The sequence below is a fragment of the Aythya marila genome (genome assembly GCF_965140915.1).
Source record: "Aythya marila genome assembly, chromosome: 2".
In the NCBI taxonomy this organism is placed as follows: domain Eukaryota; kingdom Metazoa; phylum Chordata; class Aves; order Anseriformes; family Anatidae; genus Aythya; species Aythya marila.
In genome coordinates, this window is record NC_139043.1 from 155034455 (window position 1) to 155061808 (window position 27354).

The 27354-nt window shown below is 46.9% G+C and overlaps 1 protein-coding gene across 1 annotated transcript in view; it reads left to right on the forward strand.

Moving 5' to 3' along the window:
• The window catches only part of ADGRB1 (adhesion G protein-coupled receptor B1), a gene marked incomplete at both ends in the record, with an annotated part of 182665 nt that overhangs the window by 120786 nt on the left and 34525 nt on the right, over positions 1-27354 (forward strand). The window contains 5 exons of the mRNA XM_082755085.1: positions 6182-6284; positions 10395-10545; positions 14300-14369; positions 20575-20641; positions 24843-24928. Of these exons, the coding sequence (XP_082611211.1) occupies positions 6182-6284; positions 10395-10545; positions 14300-14369; positions 20575-20641; positions 24843-24928 (477 nt within the window). The remainder of the gene's footprint in view (positions 1-6181; positions 6285-10394; positions 10546-14299; positions 14370-20574; positions 20642-24842; positions 24929-27354) is intronic.

Here is a 27354-nt window from a genome sequence, read left to right on the forward strand (position 1 = left end):
CAATTCATGTTCGCATTATGAACTGAGATAACTTTTTCTACCCGTTGTTAGAGGAAAGAGAGAAGGGAGTAAAAAATGAGCAAAAAATGCACCTTTTTGTTAATACTGTGACAGTGCATAGTGGCTGGTTAATTATGGTGAGTGCTCTGAGCTGAAGACTGATCATGATAACGTTTATCTAGAACTCAGGTTTTTCCGTGCCTGGGGTATCATTGGATCTGCTCAAGTCCTTGTCCTCTCCTGCTTTTCCTCAGGCTGGGCAGCACTGGGCAGCGCTGGTAGGTGACTTACTGGTGTCACTGGTGTCAGGATCAAGTGGAAAGTTAGGAGAGAGGAGTGAAGAGCAGGTGTTGGTGCCTCACCCTCTCTTTCCTCTTAGAACTGAGTTCAGGATCTGAAACCTAAGTTCAGACATGAGGTTGAATCTGTTTGGAGCATGATGGAGTCATTTCGAGTAACATGCTATGTTTTCTTCCAGGAGCCTGCCCCTCAATATTTACTGTTATTGAGGCCAGGAAAGTTAATTGCCTTCCCTTTTTAATTTCTAATCGCAGCCTTGGTGTTATACCCATGCCCAAAACGATCAAGTTCAGCACGAACGGGGGGACATGTTTATGGAGGGGCTTGAAAGGGCATTTCTGATTTAGCAAGGGATGGACGTGCATTTCCAAGTGATCCTGAGACCAGATATATCTTGATTAAAGGGCTCTCTATCCTCAGTCTCTTTGTGTAAATATTTGTAAAGCATGATCAAGTGATCTCTAAAATTTCTCTTTGGTGCGCTGAGTTTGTTTCATTTCTTATCTGTAGATCATGTTTTCATGTTCTCTAAACTTCACAGCATTCCCGTGGCTGAGCCCTGAGCACTCTGTGTGTCCTTTTTATTTTAGGCATAGCTGCTGGACATGAATGTGCTGTTCTAATAATGGTCTCAGGAACATCATATCCAACATTCTCCTGGCTTTCACTTCATTTTGCCCTAGATGTTAGACAGTCTGCCAGACAACAGCTGGGGGATTGCTTAGAAGTGGGATTGTCAGTATTATTCCAGCTGCTAAAATACGGCAGATGTATCAAAGCAGTCTTATTTTATTCTGTGCAGGGGAGAAAATCCTCGTGCTCTGTCTGCTTGGTCTTCTGTGGAGTGTAGTCAGCAGAACTCAGCTCTTCTGGGGAGCTTTGGCCAGGAAATTTCCCATTCAGAGCTCTGGACAAAGGCATCTGGAGCAGGCATACATGGGCTCAGCTTGAGCATGAACCTCTTGTGATGAATAGGCTCACTGAGGCTGACAGTCTGGAGACTTTCCCAGAATTTTGCCCAGCTAGGATTTGTTTATACATAGGAAGCAGAAAGAAAGAAAGGGAAAACAATAAAAGGGAAAAGGAACATAGTAAAGGATCAGGATCCGGGGCAGAGTAAAAGGAAGGCAATCCCCACTTCGGGATCAGAGAGGAAATGAATTTGCCCCCCGTGTCCCATTGAAAACCCCGACTAAAAGATGTTTTTTAGTGACACCTACTCAGCCATCGGTGTAACCGGCATGAGCTTCTTGCTGCAATCCCTCACTTGGATGTGGCCAGCTTGGCACAGCCTCCCTTCACTCTTGTTTCTGTCTGATGGCTGCTGGTGGCCTGTTGGTGGCCTCACTCCAGTTACCAGTAGCCAGATGGCTGTGAAATAGCTGCTACAGGTGGGAAATTTCTGGCTTTATCAGCAGCTGTGGCAGAGGGGTCAGTGATACTTAGGACACAGGAGTGGGGTGACCTCGGTACCTCCTGGCAGTGGTTGCCCTAGGTCACAGCTGGAGCCACGATCTACATGGGGACCATGTTCACCACCACCTGCGTGGGAAAGAGGGGAGATCAGAGAAAAACAAGATCTTCCCACTCAAAAGCTGATTGAAAATGAAAAATATGTGGAGAACAAGAACTGCTCATGGATCAGAGTGGGTGAAAAGACTTGGTACTGTGTTTCAAATTAGCTCTGTACCATTCCTTCAAGCATCTCCTTGACCTGGTGATGCTTCAGAAGAACTCCAGTGGCTTTTCCATCCCTGGACGAGATGGAAACAGCAGTTCAACAGCCTCTGGAGTCAGAGTGCCCTTCGCACGGCATGGGGATCGATGCTGCTATTGAACAACCCTTCCAGCTGCTGCCAGCACGTGGGACCCTGCAGACCTTCCTCGCTGGCAGCACTTCCCAAACGCCATATCGCCAAGAGAGAGCCCCGTGAGGTTTTTTCTCTGCCTGTCCACTGAGGCCAAGGATTGATTTAGCGGTCGTTAGCGAGCTCTCGAGGGGCTTTTAACGCTCTCTTTCGATCCAGAAGCTCTGCTGCTGCTGGAGATGCCGAGGTGGCCCCCGTGGGAGTAGCAGGAATGAGTAAGGGAGTGCGGGGAGAAGGACATGTGTATGCACCGTGAGAAGCAGCCGTGAGTCAGTGTTTGCAGAGAGGAAAGGAGCAGAATAGGGACAGAGAGGGAGAGACTGCAGGGTTTTCCCACGTTCTCCATCTGTCTCGGTTTGTACGGGGCTTCCCCACATCCCACAAGACCTGGGCCGGAGCAGAAGCTCCCTACGTTTGCAATGAGTTTTTCCCAGCTTTGGTGGCTGCGTACAACATATTTGGGATATGTAGGCAGAGCCCATGTAGCTGCCAGGGGGTGGTGAGACAGCACTCTGCAGCAGCTCTGCCTTTACTGAGCTCTCTCCTCTGGCTAAACCCATCGAGACCTGTGATTTTTCCCTCTCTGTTCCAAGCTCCTAACTTCTTTTGCCAAATGGCCTTACAGTGATGCTGATGTCTTTCTGTGGAGCATCCCTGGGCTGGAGAAGAGGAGATGCAAGGAGAAAGAGCAAGTGTGGCAGCCTGAAAATATTTGGCTGTTAGGTCAGGGTACAGGATTGAACTAGGGAGGTCAGACCTCAGCTGGATTTGAACATGGTGAGGGACATGCAAGGCATGAAGAAGGGTTTCTGTAGGTACGTTGGCACTAAAGGATGGCTCAGGGACACGATGCATGGGACACTTATCCTAATGGAGGAAGACACAGAAAACATCAATCTTCGTCTTGGTCTGCTGGCAAGGTTAACCACCAGGCACCCAATTTCCCATACCTAGAGGCAGAACCGGGGGAAGAAGTGCTCTCCATCACCAAGGAAGAGGGAGCTGAAGACCATTTCCATACAGTGGACATTTGTAAGTCCATGGCTCCAAATGAGATGTGTGGAGTGTGTCAAGGGAGCTGGCTGGTATTGTAGACCCATTATTTAACATCTAGGGAGGTTCGTGATGGTTGGAAGAAGTGTTACACCCATCTTTTAAAAGGGCAAGGAAGATCCAGAGAGTTACTGCCTGGTCAGCCTTTTTACAGCCTCTGGGAAGGTTGAAGAGCAAGTAGTTATAAAGCCTATTTCCAGGCAAAATGATGGTCAAGGAGTGATTGGGAATAGACAGAATTTGAGGAGAGCTTGTACCCGTTTTCCTTTTGAGGTGGGATGAGTGGTTTTACGGACAGCAAGGAGAAGTGGGTGGTGTACATTTTATACTTACCAAGACTTTTGACATAGGTTCCCATAGCATCCTAGTGGCCAGCCTTGGGAATTGTGGGATGAGTTGGTGGCTCTAAGGTAGATCAAAAGCTGGGTGGAGTTCATGGTGGTCATTAAAGGGCAGTGGTCAAAGGCTTGAAGCCTAACCAGCAGTAGGTTACTAGCAGCTTCTGTCAGGGATTGCTTCTAGGACCAGCACTCTTTAATATCTTCATTAACAACCTGGATGATGGGGAAATGGCCCCTTGGCAGTTTTTGGATGGTATTGAAACAGGAGGAGTGTCTGACATGCTGGAGAGCAGCACCATCATTCAGGACTTCAGCAAACTGGAGATATGGGCTGAAGAAATGCTACAGCAAAGGCAGATGAACACTCCTGGGACATGAGGCTTGGTTAGCTTGGAGAAGAGGAGGCTGTTAGGGAGAAGGCACAGAGAAAAAGGACTCAAACAACTCCCAGAGGTGTGTAGTGAAAAATCTAGGACCACCAGTTGCAGTGTGAAAGTATCCACCTGGATCTAGGGAGACCTGATCCTCCATGAGAGTGGTTAAACACTGCAATAAACCACCCAAAAGAGGCTGTGGCATTTCCATTCTTCCACATTTTTGAAACTTGATTGGACAAGGCTCTGAGAAACCTGACAGGACTTAGAAATTAGCCCTGCTTTGGGCAGAAGATCAAACTCCAGAGGTTTTCTTTCAGCCTAACTTATTCTGATATTGTGCTTCTACGTGGCACCAACTCACACCTCGTTGTTTGGAGGTCCAGGGATCTGGACAGCAGGGAAGCCTTTTGGTGGATGAAGGGAAGCATGGAGAGAGGAAAAGCTTTTTAGGGAGTAAGAAGTCTGAAAACAGCTGGTTTCTAACCCCTTCCATTCACATATCAACTACACTTACACTCAACTCCTTTCTTACTTTTTTTTTAACCAGGAGAGACTTCCTAAGTGCACACTAACACTAGCTAAACCACAGTGTTCCTACACAGACTTACCACATCCTGTTCCTACCAGGACAGAGTCCAGATCTCCATTTCTGTCTCCCAGAAGCTGATGGCTCTAGACTTGAGCTTGGGGCTTGTTTTGCTTTGCATGATCAAAGCCTAGGTAGATTGAAGGCTTGGTACCTCCCATCCCCAAAAGGAGGAGGATCCAGGTGATCCACAGCATCATATTGAGCCCAGTGAAATGGGGCGATCTGGGATCAGATGGGCTGTGAAAGGAGTCCAAGTTTTGTTTTGCAGGCAGCAAACGCAATTTCTAGCTGAGCTGGAAGCCTAAATTTTGGAGTGTGTTACAGGGCTGGGGTGAGTGTTGAGGAAGAACTACCCACAGACAAGGTTTCCATCAGAGCCGATGTAAGTTCAGGCTAAACCAGTGACTTTTTATATCCAGGAAAGTGGATCCTCAACCTTCCTGCTTATCTGGAGGGCAAACTCAGGTGGAAGTGAAAAGCAAAGCTTCGCAGCCTCCAGTTGATCTGAAGCATGGATCCCCCCTGGCACAGCACAGATCTGCAGTACATCCCATGCTAGCCAAATAGCGTGGCTGACTGACTCCTGCTGAAATTAATTAACAAAATTAAATTATCAATATAAATAGTTGATGTGCCGGAATATAGGAAATAATCCTGCATTAGCCTCCAGGGATGAGCTGTCTGGTTAACAGATCTGTTTCTAATTTCTAGAGACATTAGTTTCTACTCTTTAGTCATCCGGCATGCAGGCTGAATCACTGGGATTATTCACGTGTGTGCGATTGGTGTGGTCAGGTCCTGAGTTAATCCTTGAAGACTTGCGCTTTTGCAATTGCCTTTTAATTTTATTAGGTACATAAAAGTGCCTTCCAAGAAATCTTCCTCTGTAGCCAGTTGGTGGAATGAATTGTCACGCACGTACTTGAGCAGCGAGCTGACGCCGCGCTGCACCGTGCAAATCAGAAGTGACAAGTGGCTCACTCCTGCAAGGTGCAGAAGGCTTCCTTGCTTGGATCCCTAATGTCCCGGACCCAAGGCCACAGCGACATATTTGGCCTAGTTTTGGGAAGTGCTAAACCTCTCCACCTGGGGAAAACAAACCAAAAAAAGCCACAAATCCTTCTCGCTTTTGGTTGCACTGTTAGGTTAAACAAGGGGAATGCTGAATGGCAAACACTTTGTTGTGAAGGTGCATGCTTTCGTAACCTGCTTCCATCGCCAGCATGCTTGTGGCTCTTCTTATTTGGGACTCTTGCCATGTGTTGCGTGTATGCTTTCTTTTAAGCTCCTTTTCAAGTCCCCTTTCCAGTAAGCTGAGCTGAAGAAGACTTAACAGCACTCAGACCTGGTTTAGGAGGGGTTCAGGCTAGGGACCAGGCTGGCCCCTACGTTGTTGACTCATGCTCATGCCTCCAGCACTGATGGGGAGGATTGCGAGACCTGTGGGCTGAGCACCACGCCGAGCTCTCCTCCTCTTTTCCCCCTTGTTCTGCTCCATTTAACGCACAAGATCTGCAGGAAGGGGGCAATCTCTTGCCGTGGCCTTGAGTAGAGCCTGGCCCCATGCAACCTGCATCTGTTTGATGCCTTTCAAGGTAGCTTCCCGCAAGGTGTAACAGGGTGGATCTCCCTCCCTCTCTTCTCTTCCTGCAGGTACATCCGCTCAGAGCGCTCCGTCATTCTCATCAACTTCTGCCTCTCCATCATCTCCTCCAACGCTCTCATCCTGATCGGACAGACCCAGACCCGGAACAAGGTAGGAGATGCGTTGGTTTGTTGGGTGTTTTTTTTGCTTTTCCCCTGCTTTAGCACAGAAGCAATCCATCCAGGCAGCACTTCCTCATTTTTTCCCCCATCTGTTAATTAGCGACGTGTCAAAGACACAACTAAATGGCAGATTTCAATTTTCTCTCCCGCTCACTCTTTGATAATTTGTCAGCATCCTCAGGGCTTTGATTAAAACCAATGTGATATTTTTGAATATCTGCCTAGAGTAGTTGGCACATGGTGCGCTGAAGAAACATGGCTATTTGCAAGGCTTTCACCGTTTTTATTTTCCAAAAATGACAAAGAAGGACAGATTGAGCAAGGGAGAAAAAAAAAAAAAAAAAGAAAAAAAAAAAAAAAAGAGAGAGGAAAATACTCAACATCTCAGCGTTACATTTAATTCTCCAGCAATTTTTATGCTCCAAGCTTAAAGCGTTCAGCAGATGTTAAGCAATGCAGCCACCAAGAACACCTTTCTTTGGCGTTGGGAAGTGTCACCAGGTGCCCTGTACACATCACTGGGCCTCTGGGACCCTGAGGGACTTGCTGTGGGTCTCGGTGCTGCTCCAGCAGGGAAGGCAAGGAGTAGATGTGGTTTTCAAGCCCTGTACAATGATGGCTGGGTACATGCCTCATTGCATCAGAGATCCAGATGGAGAGGTGTTGTGTTGCCTGGATGACTTTTCTCCAGCTAAAGCACTTTCTCTGCTGGCAGCTGGTGTACCCAGTCGCTGCTCGTCATGAATATTTTCCTGTCGTACATCTTCCTCCCTCCCCAAATGCTTCAACCATCCGAACTACTCTGTACAGGAAACTGAGGCCAGAAATGTCTTCCAGCTCATCCTGCTGCTGAAATCGCAATCAGAAATCAGAATCAAGTTTTTAATTAACAGCAACCAGTGACCAGCCAGTTTTGTTTTTTTGAGTCGCTACTTTGACAGCCAGCATGCTGTCACTTTTGGAAGTGTTTTTGCAGAGAAGCCCCAGGCTTTAATGAATCACAAAGCCTCATTGCTATGGAAGGCCCTTGGGGTCAGGGATGGGTTGTGTTTTGAAGGAAGCTTTACAACTGCTTGAGCCACATGTGGGTAGGAAAGTGTAGGGAGATGCAGCCAGATGGCCCTGTTGCTATTAAACCCTTCAGAAACTAGCTTTGCAAAGTAAAGCTGCCTTTCCTTGCCACCATGTTTTTCTTGGGGCAAGAGGTGGGGAAAAGGTGAGCTCAGCTTTGCTTTTCTTGCAACCCCAAGTGTGTGCTAGGAGCAGCTTCTCATGGAAAGAAACACTAAGAGATGCTCAACAAGGCCAACCATGGCTGGACCTCCTCTTTAGTTCTTCTTTTTCACTCCAGGATTGGAGGTGGATGCCTTCAACCCTCTCCCACCCCCCTCAGAGCACAGCTGGGAACCCAGGTTGCCCCTTGTGCTTCTTTTCACGTTGATGTGGATGTTCATCAGAGATGGTAGTGGGGATTCAAAGCTGGTTGCGGTTGCATGAGGCAGCTTAGCTCTTTGCACATACATATGCATGAAACACCCGAAATAGAAAGGTTATTCTTGGGTTTCCGCTCAGCCATCTAGTAAACAGTCACTGGCAGGGAACAGGGAAAGAAAACTATAGAGAGAAGAGATGAAGGAGTGTGAATTAGGAATTTATTCACATTCAATTATTGATAATGGAGCTTCCTAAAATGTTGGTGATTGATTTCTAATCGTAGTTACTCTGAGAGAATTTCTACAGTGATAGTTTTCTGGGAAACGCCAAATTCCCCCATCATTTCCATTCGTGGAACCTCAAAGGCAAGACTCCACGCCTAGATTTGCTAAGCTTTTTGAAGATGAAAGGGAAAAGGCTAAAAAATGACGGTCAGCACTAATGTGATACAAAAGAAATGAATGCTGCATGGACTGACCGTATCTCAAAGGCTACGAGCTGCAAGGAACCTGATTTCTCTTCTTCAACAAAAACAAGGACTAATGGCCTTGACAGCCATATCTTCTTTCAGGGGACTGGGAAAACAAGAGGGAAGACTCCCATATCATTCCCAAATCTGGGCAAAATCAGCTCGTTGATCGTAATGGATTTTTAATGAGGTCCATTCACAATCATTAGCATAGATGTGCATTTTTTGTTGCGTTCTCCTCCTCTCTTCTCCTCCCCTTTCCCTCAAAATTACCTGTTTGAGTAAAAACCCTTGGAAAATGTATCTCCCAGGTGGAGAATTGGAAGGCAGAGAGGTCTTTTCTCTCCTCTCCAAACTGCTGGCAAAGAGAGCAGAAAAACGTGCTGGTGTAGAATAAAATCGGCACAATAAAACTGACAGTTTCATTTGTGGTATTAGCTTAAAAAAAAAAAAAAAAAAAAAAAAGTTCTAAAATAAAAATATCTCAAAATACATTCCTGAAAGCACCCCATTTGTAGCTGTTTTACGTAGGTCTGTAAGCTGATGAATAGCAGACATATTTTGAGGATTCTTTTAAAATGTGAAAATTACTCAAATTATCACATTGAGCTGGGTTATTTGTACAGAGCTGTCATCCAGAAGCCATTTGTAGGCAGAATACCAACGGTTTCCGTGTCAAACACAAACATGGAATGAGAAGGCAGTCCCTGTCTCCACGAACTCACAGCCTGACTTTTATTCCCAGCCTCTGACAACTCCTGGCTCTGCCAGTGTATGGATCAAGAGCAATCTGATAAAATCGTGATAAAAGATGTACAAGAGAGCTCTGTGCTGAAAGATGCTGCTGGATGGAAGAAGAGTTAGGTTCAGTGACCATAAACCCAAAGTCCATTTTTCCTGATATAACTCAAACCAGAGAAATTCTTCGCTGTAACCCCCCTTCCCTGACTGCCCTCAATGCCTTAAACCATTTTTTTTCCATCCAGAGTCACTTTTATTAAAGTCTGTTTGCTTTCCCTTCTCCTTGGGAGTTTATTTCCATTGGTATCACGTTCATTGAGGGGTTCCCATTCTCTGATGGTGAAAATGAAGCACGGCTCTGGCAGAGTTAACGGAGCGGCACCGATTTGTGCCGGCGAACGATTTGGCTTTGCTGCGTTAAAAAACAAAGACGAGCTTGTCAGCTTTCCAGCCCATCTCCCCAGCACTACAGGGTTGTTCTCCATAATGCATTCGCTGGTGCTTTCTCCAGTTTAAGTTTAAATGGCCTGAGCTCCCTGCATTTCCTCCGAGAGATTTCCCTGCCGAGTGGTAGAGCACACAGTTATGAAATTTCTTTTAATGTCATTTCATTACAATTTTTCTTTGCTTTTTGTTTTTTCCTCTCTGCTAGTAGTTATGTGCTGTTGGACAGCTCAGCACCTCTCATGCTCAGAGTCCTTCCCAGCCCCTAGCAGCCACGGTTTTACCCAGCTCAATATATTTGCTCTGCAAAGAGTCATCCTTCCTGGCAGGGACCCCTCGGATTTGCCTTCCTCTGAGTCCATTACTGCGAAGCACCGCTGACACGGTGCTGTGCAAACCTTAATAACTGCTCTATCCTCTCTGAAAGCATTGGGGGTTTCCTCACTGGAAAATGAATGTGCCTTGCTAAGGGCAAACAGCACCACTATGGGCCAAGACTTCAATAAAATAGGGCATGGAGCTGGGACAGGGGAGGGTCAGGCTGGGGGTTAGGGAAAGATTCTGCACCCAGAGGTGGTCGGGCACTGGGACAGGCTCCCCAAGGATATGGGCACTGCACTGAGCCTGATGGAGTTCAAGAAATGTATGGACAATGTTCTCAGCACACGGTGTGATTTTTGGGTGGTCCTGTGTGGAGCCAGGGGTTGGACTCAATGATTCTCATGGGTCCCTTCCAACTTGGGATATTCTGTGATCCTATAAAATAGTTAACCACAGGCTTGGAGCTCATGCTTAAGAGCAACCAGTTTCTGAGCAGTGCTTCAATTTAAGGCAAATGCTTCAACCGCAAGCTGGGTCAAAGCTCTAGGGGGACGCTCCCTCCTCCCAAAATGTCCTTTCTTTTGCTGATCTCTGTGACCTTCCCTTCCAGAGCCTGGTTTGGAAGCAGCCCTCCTCTGCCTGCCGCTCTCCTCTCTCCTCTCACGTGTCCTCCTTTCCTCCTCTCTCCAGGTGATATGCACGCTGGTGGCGGCTTTCTTGCACTTCTTCTTCCTCTCCTCTTTCTGCTGGGTGCTGACCGAGGCCTGGCAGTCCTACATGGCCGTGACGGGCCGGTTACGGAACCGCATCATCCGCAAGCGCTTCTTGTGCCTCGGATGGGGTGAGGATTGTGGGTCCCACAGGGGAGAGAAAAAAAAAAAAAAAAAAAAGCATTTTCCCATCCTGGGATGCAGAGCAGAGAGGGTCCAGGCCAGCAGAAGGACCGATGCTCTGCAGAAGGCTCAGCACAAGGGGCTTGACACCTCTGGGGGTGTCCAGAAGGGCTGGGATGGTTAAAAATGAGGAAAGCTGAGATGGTAAAAACTGAGTCCTATGTGCTGCCCCATCCGGCCCAGGGTGACACAAGAGAGATGAGCTGGGAGGAGGCTATGTGTCCAAGGGGCATACGGAGGGATTTCTCCTGCCATTGGGTCTCTTTTGCTTTCTCTCTCTTATTTCTCTCTCTCTGCCTCCTTCCGTGTGCAACCCGGGGAGAAGTGAGCTCTGAAATCCTGTCTCCATGGCAGCAGGGCCTTGCATAGACAAATAAACTCTGAGACCGGTGCAGATGCTTGTAACTAATTTTCCTCCTTCTGCCTCTTCCGTATGTTTAATTTATTAACCTTAAATGATGCATTCTGTAGGAGAAAACAAACGCAAGCCCGTAACCTGGGCTTTCAAAGCGACGACAAGCTTGTGTTGGAAAGCAGTAACTGAACAAAATGTTGCTCAAAAGCAAGCAGGAGGAAAAAAAAAAAGAGAGAGAGAGAGAGAGAGAAAAAGAGAGAGAGAAAGCACTGAGCTCCTGTATTAGGGGCTCGTTTTACTGCTGGAGTCAAGCATTTCACCCCAGGCAAGATATTAGCAATGCTTACCAAGGGCCCTGATGTGATTTATTCTGGCACATAAGGGGCCGTCCTCCTTGCAGCACCTGCATCCCTTGAAGTTTTCACCCCTGGCTTTTGCCTAGGAAACAAAATAAACTGTGTGACTGAAAGAGAAGGCTGGTATGGAACCCAAACCTGAAAGCACAGATGTGAAAAGCATGGGCTGTGGGTGCTTTGGGGGTTGGTGCATGTGTTCAAGTACAAATGATGTGACACAAGGAGCATCAGGCACATCAGATGCAAGAGACTGATAGCTTTGTTAGGTGATAAAAGGGATTTTTTTCATTCTGATTTATATACGCTGGGACAGATGGGAGTGTTAGTCAAGGGAATTTTGGACGAGTGACATCCACAATTGTGATCTGTACAGATTTTTTTTAAAAGTAGCCTACATGTGTAGAAGCATAATTTGCAGTGTTAGTGAAATGTAGTTATTCCTGGGCTAGGAAGCAGTGGCTGATAAATGATGCATAATAACATTTGGAATAGGTTAGGACATGAAGTGAAGAACACTCTTGCCTGTTAAGGCAGCAAGGGAATTCCAGATATTTAGCATCCTGCTTGGCTTCAGCTGGGATTAATGACGCCTCTAAGAGGGAAGAGGCTGAAAATATGTTTTAAAGAGCATAATCTGAAATAATTAGCACAATTCATGAGCTGATTCTCCCCCTTTCCCCCCTTTGCTTATTAGCATTTTTCTAAGCCCTCGTTCTAGATCTCTGCCAAGTTCTCAGCTGCTGGCAGCTGTAGTTCATTGAAGCCACCGTGGTTTTCATCAGCACTGAGATTTATTCCCAGTTTTTCTCTTCTCCTCTCGGGGAAGCAACTTCGCCTTTCCAGCAAAGAGTTTTTAGCAATTAGAACAATTTTAAGTTATTTAGACGGGCAAATTGTTCCCTAGAAACAATTCCATCAGAACATCTAGTCCCAGTAAAGAAGGAATAATTTGGTTAGTCCTCATAGGATCATGTCGGGGCTTCAAATGGATTTTTAATGTCACCCTGGCTGAGTCTCTGAGTGGGTCTGCAGTTGTTCATAACAGTTGTGGCTCTTGGTAGTCATTTTTATCAAATGACCTTTTTTTAATGGGATGTGCTGATCGCATGACACAGTTCTCCTGCTGGCCTGGCAGAACAAAACTCTTCAAACCGGGTTTCTTGTGGAGTTAGGACTGTAAAATTCGCTTTTTGACTGTGTAGCACGAGTAGCTGCCTACAGGGACAGACCAGTTAGAAGCAGATTTCTTTCGGATAGCCAAGAATCTATTAAAATATGTTTTGATAATGCTTGAATTTATTTCTTTTTAATCAATCCCATGCAACTGTGTTTAGGCATTCATTTTACCTCTCTCCCAAGGCAGAGGAGTTCAGCAGCCCTCATTGCTATGCTCGTTGGCTCAGCTGCCTTGATGTGGCTACCTCCTCTAGCAAACACAGCTTGCACAGCTCCATTTTCAGCACAAGCTGGGGCTCCTTCCTACCCAGTCCCTGAAAGCTGACGAGTTCACAGCCCAAATGTGCCTTTCTGCATAATTGTCACGTCCCGGAGAAGCACTTTGTAAAGAACACGCTGCTATTTTTGGCAGAGTCTCAGCCAATTTTCCTCTTTCCAACGGAGCCTCTCTCGTCAATGATCAACTCCCCAAAAAGCCCTTTCCCTGATGCCTTCATGTGGTGCTTGCTGTGGGGTGCCACACCGATGGCATTGTACTGAACACTGTGCTGGTGGTATGGACAGGATGCCTGGTCTGTAGGCATGAAGGAAGTTCAGTAAGAGGGGCAAGAGTTAATTAAAATGAAAACCAAAAAAAAAGACACATCTCGTAACCCACTGGACATCCCTTAACCCCTACCCATTGGTTCAGGCTGCTCAAACATGAGCAGTGCTTGGGAATTTTGTAGGGGAAGAGAAACACTTCTCTTTCCGATGACTCAAATGCTTCATATTCCAGCCAGCTTGGCCCTACACCACCCAGCTGGCTGCTGACCCTTTCAGTTAATCATCCATGCGATGGTTTTACTGCCGAGTGAGCACACTGCCAGCAGGGTTAGTGTTTGGGTGCTGTGTCTGGACAGCCCTCCAAACCACAGTTGCCTGCTGTGACCTCTACGGCGCAGGAATTAGGGTCTCGTCAAGGAGCACTAATCCCAGTTGGCTACTAATCCTGCTAATTCCTAATGGGATTTGCCCGTCTTTAGCATTGAGACAGCTTAATGTGGCATGGCGTGAGGAGGAGGGCTATAAAAAGCCCCACAGAGCCCTTGGTGGCTGAGGAACCAGATGTTACCAGCCGATATCCAGGGATTTTGATAGAGAAAGGGAAGAGCTGGGCTGGGGATAGTGAATCAGAAAAGTACCCAATCTCCTCTGTAGATTCTTGAGCAGTTTATCAAGGAGGAATAGGATGGATCAGAAGGCTATTAGCAGGATATAACATCTTTTTCTAGCTCAGAAGTGCCTGGACATTCAAACACCCAACCATGCCAAAGCTTTTAATGATATTTCTTGGAGTTTCAGGCCAGCATTTCTCAATAACCTTCTCTGTCTCATTTGGGGTGAGATTTGAACCTAGGTTGTTCATATATTAAGAGCAAACATAGGTCTCAATCTCTGCCTTGCCAGCTCTTTTGGGTTGGATGGTGCCTGGATATCCCACCTGCAGGAAACAGACTGGCTTATCCATGTCCCTAAAAATAAAAGGAATTGATGCTGTGCATTTGAAAATGCTATCATTTTCCACACAACTGCTGAGACCACAGCGGGAAGCGAGCTGATTACAGCTGATGGCACTCACTTCATTAGCAGAGGTAACAAGGGCTCGTGTTTTTGGCTCTGAAGGTCCTGAATTCAGCCTCTGCCAAAGGGCCAGGCTGGGACAGATGGTGCTAGAATAACACCGAGAGGAATGGGGTATATGATATGCCTGAGCTGGTACAGACCTGCACGTGTGCTGCAATGACCAATTTTCTCATGTTTTCTTCTCTTTAGGGCTCCCCGCCTTGGTGGTTGCCATTTCCGTGGGGTTTACAAAAGCCAAGGGGTACGGCACCGCAAACTAGTGAGTACTGAGGCTTTGCTTCCTTTTCCTTCCCGTCTAACCCTCTATCCTTGTCAAAATGCAGTCAGTGACCTGCAGGAGCAAAGGTAGGAGCTAAATTAGTGCCCGTGGCAGAGAGAAGCAGGAGTGATGAGAGCAGAAGGAGCATCCTCAAGCCCTCGGCTCATCGGGATGCTGTGCACTTCCCTCCTCCCCATCCAGATGCCCAGGGGAAACCTTAGGAGAGCCAAGTCCCCAGAGAGAGGACTGGTTTTGTGAACAGGAGCAGCCCTCTGAGTTCAGTTTGTCTGAATAAGAGGGACGTTTTCACCAGGGGATAAGAGTGCCACAGTCAGCAACGTGGATTTTGTCTGCATTTGCTTCTGAAGCATCCCTACGGGAATACCACCAGGGCTAGGTACTGAGCAAGTATTGTGTGTTCCTTTAAAAACAGCTTTGCAGGGAATGGGGGGATTAATTCTTCCATATAGTACATCATTTTCATCTAAGTACCTTTAGATAAACATAGCATTTATCTATTTATTTATTTATTTATTTATTTATTTTTAGAGCAAAATGTGGAATATTTAAAGTTTGGGATGTCTAAAAATGAAATAACAGCCTCTGTGTTTATCTATGTAATGGATTGCTTGATTGGACTCAGGTTTTCCAAATAGCTCAGCTTAGTTTTAGGCATCAAAATGTGGATAAGTTTTTCCAACCAAGTTTTTGAAAGCAATCTGAATTTGTTTGCTGAATCCCCCACTGGAAGCAGCTCAGTATTTACTTTTATGAAAACCAAGTTGTGTTTTTTTAATTTTTTTCTTTATTATTATTTATCTTTATGAAACTTTTTTATTATTATTATTATTGTAGTGGGGAAGAAAGTTGGTAGAAATTACAAAATAAAGCTGTGGAGAGGGAAAAATAAAAAAACAAAACATTAAGGCAAGGCTGGAATCACTCAGAGCTGAGCATTAGTGCAACCTTTTAAAAAAGTAGTACTTTTTTCACTGTGTTGTGAAAAAATAGTTTAGAAATTTTATGCAAAGTGGCAGTCAAAGGATATTTTACCTAGCAATAGATCAGGCCTTTCCTTATCCCATCCCATCATTGTCTAGAGCCTCGCTGGCCAGTTCTTTGCATTTTGAGTGCCTGTGTACAGGTGCTGTACCTGTCCAGACTGCCCTGCCCCAGCTTTTGGGGGATTTAGAGTCAGATTGTCCTATTAGTGATGGCTCGGTGCTTGTCGACTGGCTCAGAAGAGGAGCCTGGCTTTCCGAGGTGTCACAGGTCCCAGATGCCCTTTAGCTTTTCTGTGAATCCAAATTCTGCTTATAGGACACTCCTCCATCTAAGACCAACTCCTAATCAGGAGGCATTGGGGTAATGGGTGGAAGCTCTAAATATTTCTGCTTCCTTTCCCGTTTATAGACTGCTGTGAATTGGTGCAAAAAGCTTTGTGGATTCTTCCCTGTGAATGCTTAAGGGCCACCACAGAGTTCTGTATTGAATATTGACCCCACAAGCCTTGGGAGGAAGGAGGGACTGTGCAGATGAGCTTTCCCTACCTCCCTGCCCTGAACCGTGCATGCCAGCATCTCCCTGCCCTAGGGCAAAGCCCTCCCAGCCTGCAGCACAAGAGCATCAAGGCACCACAAATGCTGCTGGACACCCTCTTTGCTCTCAGATTGGCATGCCAGCAAGGCAGCACGTTGACTTTCCATCATTCCCAGGGTGTCCTTAACCAGAGCAGCTCTCCTCTTGCTGCTAATCCCCTGTCTCCTTCCAGCCCTTAAATCTCTGTCACTCCTCGCATGCAGGGGCTGGAGGCTGCCTGCTTGGCAGGCCGGCTGGCTGCCTGTGACACCATTTCTTAGCTCTGCTGTCAGGGTGCCTGTCAACGAAATAGCAGGGGGGTTTTGCACCCTGGCAGGTCCAATCCAGTCCTTTATTATTCCCTTTCATGCTGGAGCCCAGTGGGTGGTAAAGCCGGTGAGTCTCAGCAAAGTCATTGAGGCAACAGTTCATAGAGAGCACATGTTGGTGCTAGGGCTCTTAATTAGGTTGTGCTGGTTGTGGTTGTAGTTTTGTTGTTGTTGTTGTTGTGATTTGTGGTAGGGTTTTTTGGTGGTGTTTTTTGTTTTTTTTTTTTTTTTTTCTGGCTTGGAAGGATCATGCTCAGACTCAAAAGCATCAAAGAACTGAAAGCTGAGCTCTCCCACTACCCAATATTGGCAGTGTACATACTGTTAGACCTTCTTTTGCCCTGCAAGCACCTATTCATCGTGTGTACACTTTCTGCCAGCTCCCGTTCAAACCAAAGTGGGGAGGCACTTTCCCAAGTGCTCAGGCTCCCCTCTTGCCTATCCCCAGCCAGCTCCTCTGAAAACCCTTGTGATACATCAGATGTGTCTGCAGCAGGAGGTTGCTGGTTTCACGAGGTGCTTAGTGAATTTGGACACATGCTCCCAGCTCTAATCCACTGGGAAAATCTTCCTGGGACGTGCTGTGTCACTAACGCCACAGTTTGCAGAGCATGAGCATGAGAAACAGCCTTTGGTCAGACATTTGTAGCTCTGCCACCACCTCATGACTCCTGCCATTGGCTGTACTGATAGCCAAAGGTAAATTGAGCAAATTTAGGTGTGCACTAGAGCCCAGTACTACCCCAGGAAGCGTGTGTGACCCTACAGGCACTGATTGAGTGTTCTTGCTCAACTCAATCGGTGTATTTTAGATCACAAAGCAAAAATCGGTGTGGACCAAGATAGACAGGGTGCCCCTACACCGCAGTACAGTCACACTTGTCCCTGCTTTCCTGTTAAAGGGGCATAAAAGCTTTCTTCTATTGATGTGCAGTTGGGTCTTGGTTGTACCTCTTCTCTAGAACAAAGTCAATATTATGTACCAGGAATTTCAGAGCTGACCTCCAAACCTTGAGGCTGTTCAGACAGGAACTAGATGTAACCCTGTTTAATGCTGGATATATATAAACAGAATATAGACCTGGATCTCAGCTTGTCCCAGGGTTATTTTGGTTTGTGACCACAGCAGGAGTGTCTGTGGTGGTTGCAAAGCTTGGAGCTGGAGCTCAGAGGCACTTTTAGCTTTGTGTCTAGCTGGAATAGGGCATGCACAGGGTGTTTCAGATGGGATGGCAGGCTTTCAAGGCATGAAGTCTCCACCTTGCAAAAGGAACATCAAGATGTTAACTACAACGTGTCTCTCCCTGTGATGCAGGGGATGAAAGCTGACATGATAGACCACAAGGGACTTCACAGTGTCCTTCAAAACTTCTTCCAACCCTGCAGTTTCTGGATCATAACAGTAGTAGTAGTGTGATAGCACACAACTGCAGCAGCCTGGGGGTCTGTTCCACAGAGACTTGGTGGTGGTCAGAGGCTTGGCCACATCTCTGAGCTGTAAATCAGGGAGCTCAGAGGCTGCTTGGTGCATGGGAAGGCTGGAGATATAAGGATTACCTTTTATCTGGCTGGACTGGGACACCAAGTTGGAAGAGGCAGAGCTGTAGGGGATAGTCCAGAAGGTCCTGCTCAAAGTCAGCTCTTTGCAGGACCAAGACCAAAGCCTTCCAACCTCACAGCTTTGCCACAGCAGACTCTTGGATGGATCAGATGTGGTGTGAAGAGGTCTCGGATGCAAGAGCTGATACCATTTTGGGAAGCCCTGCTTGGAAATGGTTGTTGAGCATTGCTAAACCGCTCCCTCCCTCCCTTCAACTGGTGATGTTATTTAAAAGATCTCTTGAGAGATCCCTTGGCAAGTGCTGGGAAGCCTCATTACACCATGCAAACATGTCTGTGTCTTGCAGGGATGAGGCTAAAAGCATCTCCACAGGACTCACGTGTTGCTGGAGTTTGCTGTCAGTTCTCCTTCTCCAGAACTGCTATTTCCGCTCCTGCTGTCAGCCACTACCTCTGATGGCTTTGGAAGGAAACATAGTGGTTACGAGCTGTGACAGGGAGGCCAGGCAGTCAGAAAGGATGAGGCTGGTGCTCAGTGATGTGTGAACTTGCCTTCAAAAAGCTCATAGAAAGCCATCCCTGCACTGTGTCCTCATGAGTATAGGGCTGCCAGCTCCCTTCTTGGGGTAAGCTACATCTTCCCTTTGTGGCTAGAAGAGACCTGGTAAGCTTCATCTTCCCTTTGTGGCTAGAAGAGACCTGGGAAAAAAAAAAAAAAAAAAAAAAAGAAAAAAAAAAATCTTTAAGACACTTTTGAGCATCAGAGCAGAAAGGCTGGGCAATGGCAGGTAGTTGGGAGCCCCCTTCGGTTTTCCCCTTGCATTCATGAAGACTTTTTCCAGCTCTTGCAGTGCTCCAAATCTTCACTCTTATTCCCTCCCTCCCTGCCTGGTTATTTGTTTTATTATCCCGGTTATTTGTTTTATTATCACAGCTGCTCAGACAGTTTCTGAAGGAGCAACTGGCTATCAGGAAGAAATCAGAATTGATTAAATTACCATGTTACAGCTTTAATTTAGAAACAAACAAGATTCAGGCCTTGGAGAAAAACAGAAGGTCCTGCTTCCAATTTCCAGTTTGAATTATTTTTTTTTTCCCCAAACATTCTGTGTTTTAAGGTGAAAAATAACGTTTTTTTGCAAGTCAGAGCTGATACGAAAACATCAGAGGTTGATATCCAAAACTGAAATGTTTCCAGGAAGGCTTTGTTTCCTGGGAGGGTCTGAAAGGCAGCATTTCTCCTGATGCAAAACAAAATGAGATGGCTGGGAGTGGCGGCACGTACGTGAATTACTGCAGGGTTAGCTGGGCTAAGAGCTTGCAGAAAGTCCTTGCTCCATTGCAGTTGCCTGCTCTTACACATTGGTAAATGCATGGAAGTTTTGCTGTTGAAATGGGATTACTTCACGTTTTCTCCAGGGCCCTGCAATGTCACAGTGGGCAAACTTCCAATGGGGCTGGTGCTGTAGTGTAAATTCACATCCTCTCTTGTTCCGAAGTGCCTGCTTTGTGTGTCCATGCTTGGAAATTGCCAGATTCCCCATGAAATGGGGATTTCAGCCCCAGTGCTGATGTAATTTTCAGACTTACAGAGGTGGGAAGGGACCTCAAGGTCCCACAGCAGGGTGCCCAGGCCCACGTCCTGGTGGCTTTTGAAGGAGGAAACCCCACAACCCCGCTGGGCAGCCTGTGTGGCCACCCTCACAGTGAAAATGTGCTTCCATAAAACAAAAAAAAGCTTTTATTTTTCCTTCCTGTCTTTATGTTCAAACCTGAAAGTCTGGGTGTGGATGTAGAGTGCAGGAGGAGCCCTGTGGGGACACCTGGAGCCCGTTCGTGCTCCCTACCTGGGATTTGTCTCCCCAGTGAGGTCTCCATCCAGGCTGGGTGCCCTCATTACCGGTGTGGGGAAGGTGTGGTGAAGGCAGTCAGTGGAGTTCGGGCTGTGATTTGACTGAATGTAACTGTAAAGTGCTTAAAAAAAAAAAAAAAAAAAAAAAAATTAGACCCAGTAGACTGGATCTCCAGTGACTAAAAATCGAGGCCTACTGGCACCATGACAGGCACAGACATGATAGACACCAAGACTTAATAAGAAGATTCACTTTGGGTTGTTCAGGCACCAACCCTTTAATTTAGGAGCCTAAATCCCAACACAAGGACACCGGAGAGAGGAAAAATCCTTCTCAGGTGAGGGAGAAGCAACCAGCTGATTTCCAGGGGGTGCACCACAATGCCTCATGCTTAGCTTATTCCACAGGAGCATCCACATCCATCCCACTTTCCTCCTGCATCACAAAGTTTCCCCATGGCAGCAACCCCAAAGGGAGGATCCAGGAGCAGAAACGTGCTGCTCTCCTGGACTTAAAACCTGAGGGGCATACTGGTTAGCAAATAATGAGGGACAATTTCCACTGTTTCTACTCTTTTTGTGTAAGTGAGCACGACAAGAGCATCGTCTCGCTCGCAAATCGCAGGACCTAGTCTAAAGCAGAGTGTGGCAGAAATTTTACATGTGCTCCTCTGTCAGCAACTAAACCAGGCTTTGCAGGCAGACCCCTAGGCAGTTGAGCTTTTGGGCACATTCTGGAGGAAAGGAAAGCACAGCTTGCTTGCTTGTAAAGTCTGAGACGTTTTTTTTTACCATGGATTATCAACTCCACAGGCAGCAAAACATGTGCCTCTTTGTTGGTGATGCTGGCCACTGGGTAACTTTCTTTTCCTTCTTCCTTTTCCAGCTGCTGGCTGTCATTAGAGGGAGGTCTTCTCTACGCCTTCGTGGGACCAGCAGCCGCTGTCGTTTTGGTATTTGTGCTTGGCTGAAAGCATTTTTCTTCCCCCTTTTTTTATCTTACAGGGCATCCCTCATTCTTCCAACCCAAGAGTGTCCCTCTCTACTTCCACCTGTGTTTTAAATAGCTTTCCCCTTCAGGAGGAAAGCAAAAAGCATTAAAAGCCAGCAATTTGGGATGGGGTTAAGCCTGAAATTTAATGTGTCTCAGCTATCAGCCCTCTGCCTCTGGCCTCTCTGGAGTCCCCTAGGCATCTGGTTAATGCTTTGCCTTTTTATTGCTCTGTCTGGATAGAAGTACAGCCTGGTGGTGGAAAACTGTGACATTATCTCCTTCCAAAATTGCTCTTACTGGTTGCTCTGAGAGCAAGCTGGGCCTCCACATCCAGCATTTATTCTTCATTTGTCCTGGATGTGCAGCACACCTGAGCAGCTTTTTTTTTGCAGGTGAAATAGAGGTCTTCAAAACAGTACTGAGGGTGTCAAACACTGCATTTGCCTCTCATTTGAAGAGATGGTGTGGGTAAAGAGGACATTCCCAAACTCTGTCCCACCTCCTCCTGCCAGGTGGAGTTTGTTCTTCTGTCCCCAAAAGCTTGTCTCAGTGAGTTGTTACCCAAGTTGAAGGTGTCACTCCAGATGACGTGCTTTTCATCAAGTTTCCCTTGCTGCTGAAGCCTCACTGCTCTTGAGAAATCTTGATGTCAGGGTTCAAAGGCTTTGAGAACTGCCAGTCCTTAAAAAAAAAAATAAAAAAAAATCCTTCCTGCAGCAATCCCAGACACAGTTAATGCCACGTTTGAGCTCCATCTAAGTGGAAGTCTGCATTTTCAGAGCTGTATGTCCTCTAAAGCTCAAGTGTCCCAGAGAGTCCCTGAGGAATGGGACTGTTGACACTCACAATTTCCCTTTCAGCTCAGGCTTTTGTTTCCTGCAGTGCCAGGGGGGTTAGCTGCCCTGCAGCAGCAGCAGGCTTACAGGAGAGTAACTACACAAAAGCTCTTGCAGTGACAGCAGTGAGAACAGACCCAGCATGTCAGGTCACGTTGGTGCTGTTGTTTCATCACTAATTCAAAGAAACAAGCCATCCATTGCCCGTCCTCTATAATAAAGCAAAGCATGTATAGTTTAGGGTCTTTCTTTAGCATAGGGCTACCACACGTGTTTGAGCCTTTGGATAGCATCAGCAAAGAGTGGGGATAAGCAGACGTTGAGGCCAGGCAGTCCTCAGATCTCTGTAGGCATGTGATGGCTGGATTTCTCTCCCTGACGTTGCAGATGGGGTCAGAGTCTTTATAGCTGGAATAATTGACAGCAGCATTAAGTGGCTGAGTGTTTCCTTTCAGCCGAACTAGCTCCCAGCCCCACGGCATAATAGCAGATAGCTCTGCCTGGGTAGCTTGAATGCTCAACAGACAGTGGTGATTAGGAAGGAGTGAAGTGTTGTGGTGCCCTGAGAAAAGGGAGTCAGCCTCCTGCCTGTTTTGCTTTTGTTGTGCCAACAACAAGGGAAGTAATCCTTCAGCTTTCCGCAGCCTGCTTCCATTCGGCGGCTCTGTTTTCACTCAAAGATGGAAAAGGAAATAACCTTGCAGAGAGGTCAGCACCTGGAAATGGTACAGAAGGGCTTAGGAGGTGGGGAGTCGTCTCTGGAGGTGGCTGTTTTCAGTGCCCAGAGAGGGAGCCTCTACATCTCCTTTAGGTGACCTGACTCGTTGCTAACTGAGAAGCAAATAATGCCCAAGAGAGTTGGGAAGGAGAGGAAGGATAGGCATTGAACATCTTTTTATGAATAGGAACCTAGGAGACAGATAAGTGTGATAAATTGCCCAAATCCACATTGTGAGTTTGCAGTAGAGCACAGGATTGAACATAAATTCTCAGGTATGCACTGTCCTCAAGACCTCGAGTCTTCTTGAGCTTCCTCCTGTGCAGGCTTTGTCCTGATTTCTGGATGAACATGCCAGTGATGGAGGGGCTGTGCCACTGGCTCAGCACGAGGACAGCGAGGCTCTTGCAGGGCTGTGTTAGGGACATGCAGCTGTGTTGCTCTCAGGTGAGGTTTGCTTCAGAGATAATACAGCTGCTGTTGGGATGCACAGAACAAGGTGGGATTTGGCTCTGAAGGAGCTAAGAAGCTCTTTCTCACCTGAAACTCTGAAAATGTTTATATATGGACACCCAAGTGACTTTGCACACAGCTGACTTAGCTCCAGCTGCATTTATTCTCTCTGCTACATCCCAGATATTAACCTCGAGCCTTAAAAACACCAGCAAGTTTATACGCAGAGCTGTTGCATGCAGCTGTACACCCCTGACTCAGGTGAAGCACCCTGGTGATACTTCATCACACACAGGATGAAATCAGCAGGTGTCTTCAGGGAGAGGCTCACAGTGAAGCGAGGACAGGGAGTTCATCAGGCACTGATATCTCAAGGGCTGAATCTCAGCTTTGTGCCTTTTTTTTTTCTATATGGCATTCTAGAGATCAGGAAATGAAGTTACACTGCATGTTATTGGAAGTGGCAGTGTTTAGAGGCATGTCCCTGCCTGTATCCCCATCTTTGAAAAGAAACAGGGCCAGGATCAGAGTGGGATATTGATCACGATGATCAGTGCGTTGGATAAATTATTTTATTTTTTTTTATTAAAACAGTTGCACAGCTGCAATTACAGAGCTGCACTTCATCATTTCCCCCGCAGTAAATGATTGAGGATACACACCCTCAAGTGTTTCAAGCCCTAGTAATGATCCAGCCTGCAAAACCTTAACCTCATCTTCTCTACTGCTTTCTCGCACCTTAAAGAAGGGGACTTCATGCACTCAGGAGCCTCCAGCATATAACCAGAGGTTGTTTCCATGCTGATCCTTGGCTGAACTGTGTCTGACTCGCCAGCCTTGTTTCTTTAAAACAATACCGTGGTGAGCTCTAGAAATGGACTTGCAGCTGTGGGAAGTAGTCCGCTCAACCAGCAGCTGATACAAAGGGAAATAATTGCTATGTGGGAGCTCTTCCGTTCACTCCCAGCTGTGGACTCCCCATCAGAAAGCTGGGTCATGCTCTGCTGAGACCAGCAGTCCGAGCTCAGAAAGATTGCTAAGTACTGAGGATGATTTTGGCAATTAGATGGAGGCTTAGCAGCCATCTCCCTTCCCTTGGGCTGTGTTTTCTGTGAGCTGTCCCTGAGGGCTACCTCTCAAGGGTCTGTTATACTCACCGAGGCTCTCAGCCAACACGTGATGCTGCAAATCTCTAAATTTGTCCTAAAACCTTTTATTGCAAGCCCCGCCCCCCACGCAGAAGAGCAGCAGTGCTTTGTTCTGCCAACACCCTGTGGCTCCTTGTCAGCAAAACCAGGAGGGTGTCACTTGTTTTCCACCATCAGTGCTGTGCTCCCAGGGACTAGCGGGTCACTAACGGGGTGATGCTCAGGGGCTGCTGAGGTTTGGTGGGGGCTGTAAAATGGATGCAGCTGGCAACAGGGAGTGCAGTCAGAACAGAGCACTGGGGAGTTTAACGCCGCTTTGCAAGACGTCAGCTCTGCACAGCTATTTCCCTGGGAGTATTTGCACCCGCTTGATGCAGATGTCTGTGTTCTCACCCTAATAAAGCAGGAGGAAGGGCTCCGTGAAGTTGCCCATTAATTTCTGGGAATCGGCTGGGTGGTTAATCCACGAGCTGTGTCAAGCAGCTGATGTTTCTACTTGCTCCAGCACCCCTCCACCTGAGAGCAACAGTTGTGGTTCACTGAGCAGAAACCACATCACCTTATTATAATTACAGCTGCTGTTTTGGGAGCACAAACTCCAAAAAAACACTTGAAACTAGGCTGTATCACCCCACTGCTCTCCCCTGCATTGGACGTTTTCTATTTGTACGACCCTGAAGAATTCTTTTTGTGCCATGGGTTTGCCTGCCTAGATCTTGAGCTTGCACTGGGCTACAAGAAGCCCTGCAATGATCTGAGCATTTTACAGCCTTCTTCTGGTCCATGGGGACCTTTCTGATCTGCTGCCAGCTGCATTCTGCTCTCCTGAGCTCAGACATGTGGCAGGGAGGTGGGATGGGGTGGAAAGGGGGCAGAGGTGTGACAGTGCCACCCAGCTTTGCGAAAAACTAATGGGCTCAGCTTGTCCTGTAGATACCTTCTGTACTACTGTGTTTGACCTGACCCACTTGAGAACAAATCTGTGTGTTGTTTTTCTTTCAACAGGTGAACATGGTTATTGGCATTCTGGTTTTTAACAAACTTGTATCCAAAGATGGAATAACAGATAAGAAACTGAAGGAACGGGCAGGGTATGCCTTATCAATACATCTAAGTAAAGAATGAAAAGCAAGCAAGCAAAAAAAAAAAAAAAAAAAAAAAAAAAGAAAACAACCAAGGTTGTGATCAATAACCAGGTCAAGAATGCAAAGAGTGGAGGTGCAGACAGCAAGCAAAAGCAGATTTAAACAAAACAAAACAAACAAACAAAGAAATCCTTGGTTTAATCTCTGCCTTGCCATTCAGCGTGGAGACAAAAGACCCAAGAAGCAGAACTGTGACGAGGGTTAGAAGTTCAGCTCTTTGTTAAAAAGGCTTCAGCCCAAGCTGATGTAGATCCCAAAGATGAGGGAAAGCAGATGGCTTTTCTCTCTGATGCCTAGAGACAGAAGCTGGGGCAAGAAGGTGACACTGCTGAGGATGGCATGTCCCATGGTGTCACACCCAATGCCTGGCAGGTGGTTGAGAGATGGCAAAGGGACATGGTGCTTTAAAGAAAAAGGTGTTTGGGGCTGTACAGGTGAAGAAATTAGTGGATGGATGGATGGATGGATGGATGGATGGATGGATGGATGGATGGATGGATGGATGGATGGATGGATGTGTATAGTGGACGACTGGCAGGTAATGTAGGAAAAAAAATCTGATATGACCTGAGGTTCTTTATCTTCTCCACAGCCACCACCCCAACCTCCATCCTGAAGCTCAGGACTTGTGGCAGCTGGGTTTTGCCTTAGTATAAATTGAAAAGTTGCTTCCACAGCGAGGATGGCAGCTGCCATGCAGGGCTCTCCCCTGGCTTTACCTCCAGCCCCTTTTGCCAACAGCTGCTTGGTCACTGGCTCGGGGACCGTGAAAGCCCCCTTCTCCTCTGTTCTTGTTTGGGTCTGCAGCCTGCTCAGACTTTGTCCCTGGGTTATGCCATGCTCTAAGCAAAAGACAAGTGGTATGCTGACACCTGGAGTCAAATCAAATGCATAGGTCAGCCTGTAGCACCCCAGGGCTTCAGAAACAATAAGCTGCAGCATCGACTGTGGTGCTGCAACACCCACGGGCCCTAAAATTGCATCTGGGAGGCAGAAAGTATGGGCAGGGTTCAGTATTCCCGTCGTTGTGCTATGGAGAGGGGAGTTCTGCTGGAATTCATGTTCAATTGATGCTGGCATCAAACAGAGGGCAGAAGTAAGCTCTTATCCAGCCAGAGGAGGAGGAGAGGAACGAGGGAAGGCTCATGTTTTGGGGGTAGTGTTGGCAGGCCCAAGTGGTGTAGTGAAGAGGGGAAATTGGTGCCTTAATAGGGTTATTACAAGGGGAGACTTGAGCCTGTTTGGATGAGGATGAGCAGAGGTGTCTATTGCTGCTGGGTTGGAGATGAATGCGGTCAAGTGACCTTGGTGCTTTGCTTACAAGAACAACCACCAAGGAAGTGCTTTGTTCTGCATGAGGCCTATTTAACAAAGAGAGAACTCAAGAAAATGCCCTAACTGCAGGCAGAGTCCCCAGAAAGATAATTACGCTGCAAAGCCAACACTGAAATAAACGCTTTATTGGATTAGCAGAGCAGCGAGTTACTGCCCATCCATCTCTCACTCTCTAAACTAAACTGCACACAGAGTGACCTTATTTAATCCCTTTCAGCTGGTTATTGATCACATTCGTAGTTGTGCTTTGAAAACAAAACCTGCAAAGCAAGAAAAAAAAAAAAAGTCGTTTTTCTGATGTTCTTTGTTTTTTCTTTCTTTTCTCTTTTTCCCCCCTCTTTCGTGTCCGTGTGTGTGTGTGCAGCACTTTTTGAGCCTTCTCTGTGCTAAATGGTTTTGTTCTCCTTTTGGAGTGCACCCACTGAGATTGCGGATTTGCTTTGGAGAGCTCCGGTGCCCCTTCCCTTTAGCTAGCCGCTTCTGGCCTGGGCTTGGGAACCGTGTTGGAGGGTAGATCTGGAGATGATCCGAATGAGTAACGGCCTCCGAGATGTTTGGATCTGAGGAGCTGGTCTAAAGAAATGTGTTTCCTTTAGCAGAGGCAAGAAGTATGGTTCAGTGTTGCTAAAAAGAACAAAGGGGGAAAAAGAAGGGGGAAAAAGGACCTGTTGAACACTAAGAGGAGCCCAGCACATGTACTGCAGATCTGTTGGCACCAATAAATTGGTGTTAACAGCTCCTGTAAAATAGCACCCGAGACACCATAGGTCTTGTCCTATAGTAACCAGAGGAAATCACTCTGATTACTGTTGTCAGAAACCATTGACTTTCTGATGGCAGTGGCTTTATGCATGTGTCATAAAACTAGGCTACGAAGAGGTGGATGTGGTTACACGGAGAGCTGGCGCAGTACACATGGATGCCCCAAATCCTTTCTGGGCACGTGCTACGTGCTCGAGCTAGGGAGAAAACCCTGGAAGGGGATCCCAGCAGGTACCTACCTGCTTGCAGTGTTTCCCCATTACCATTTCTGCCTC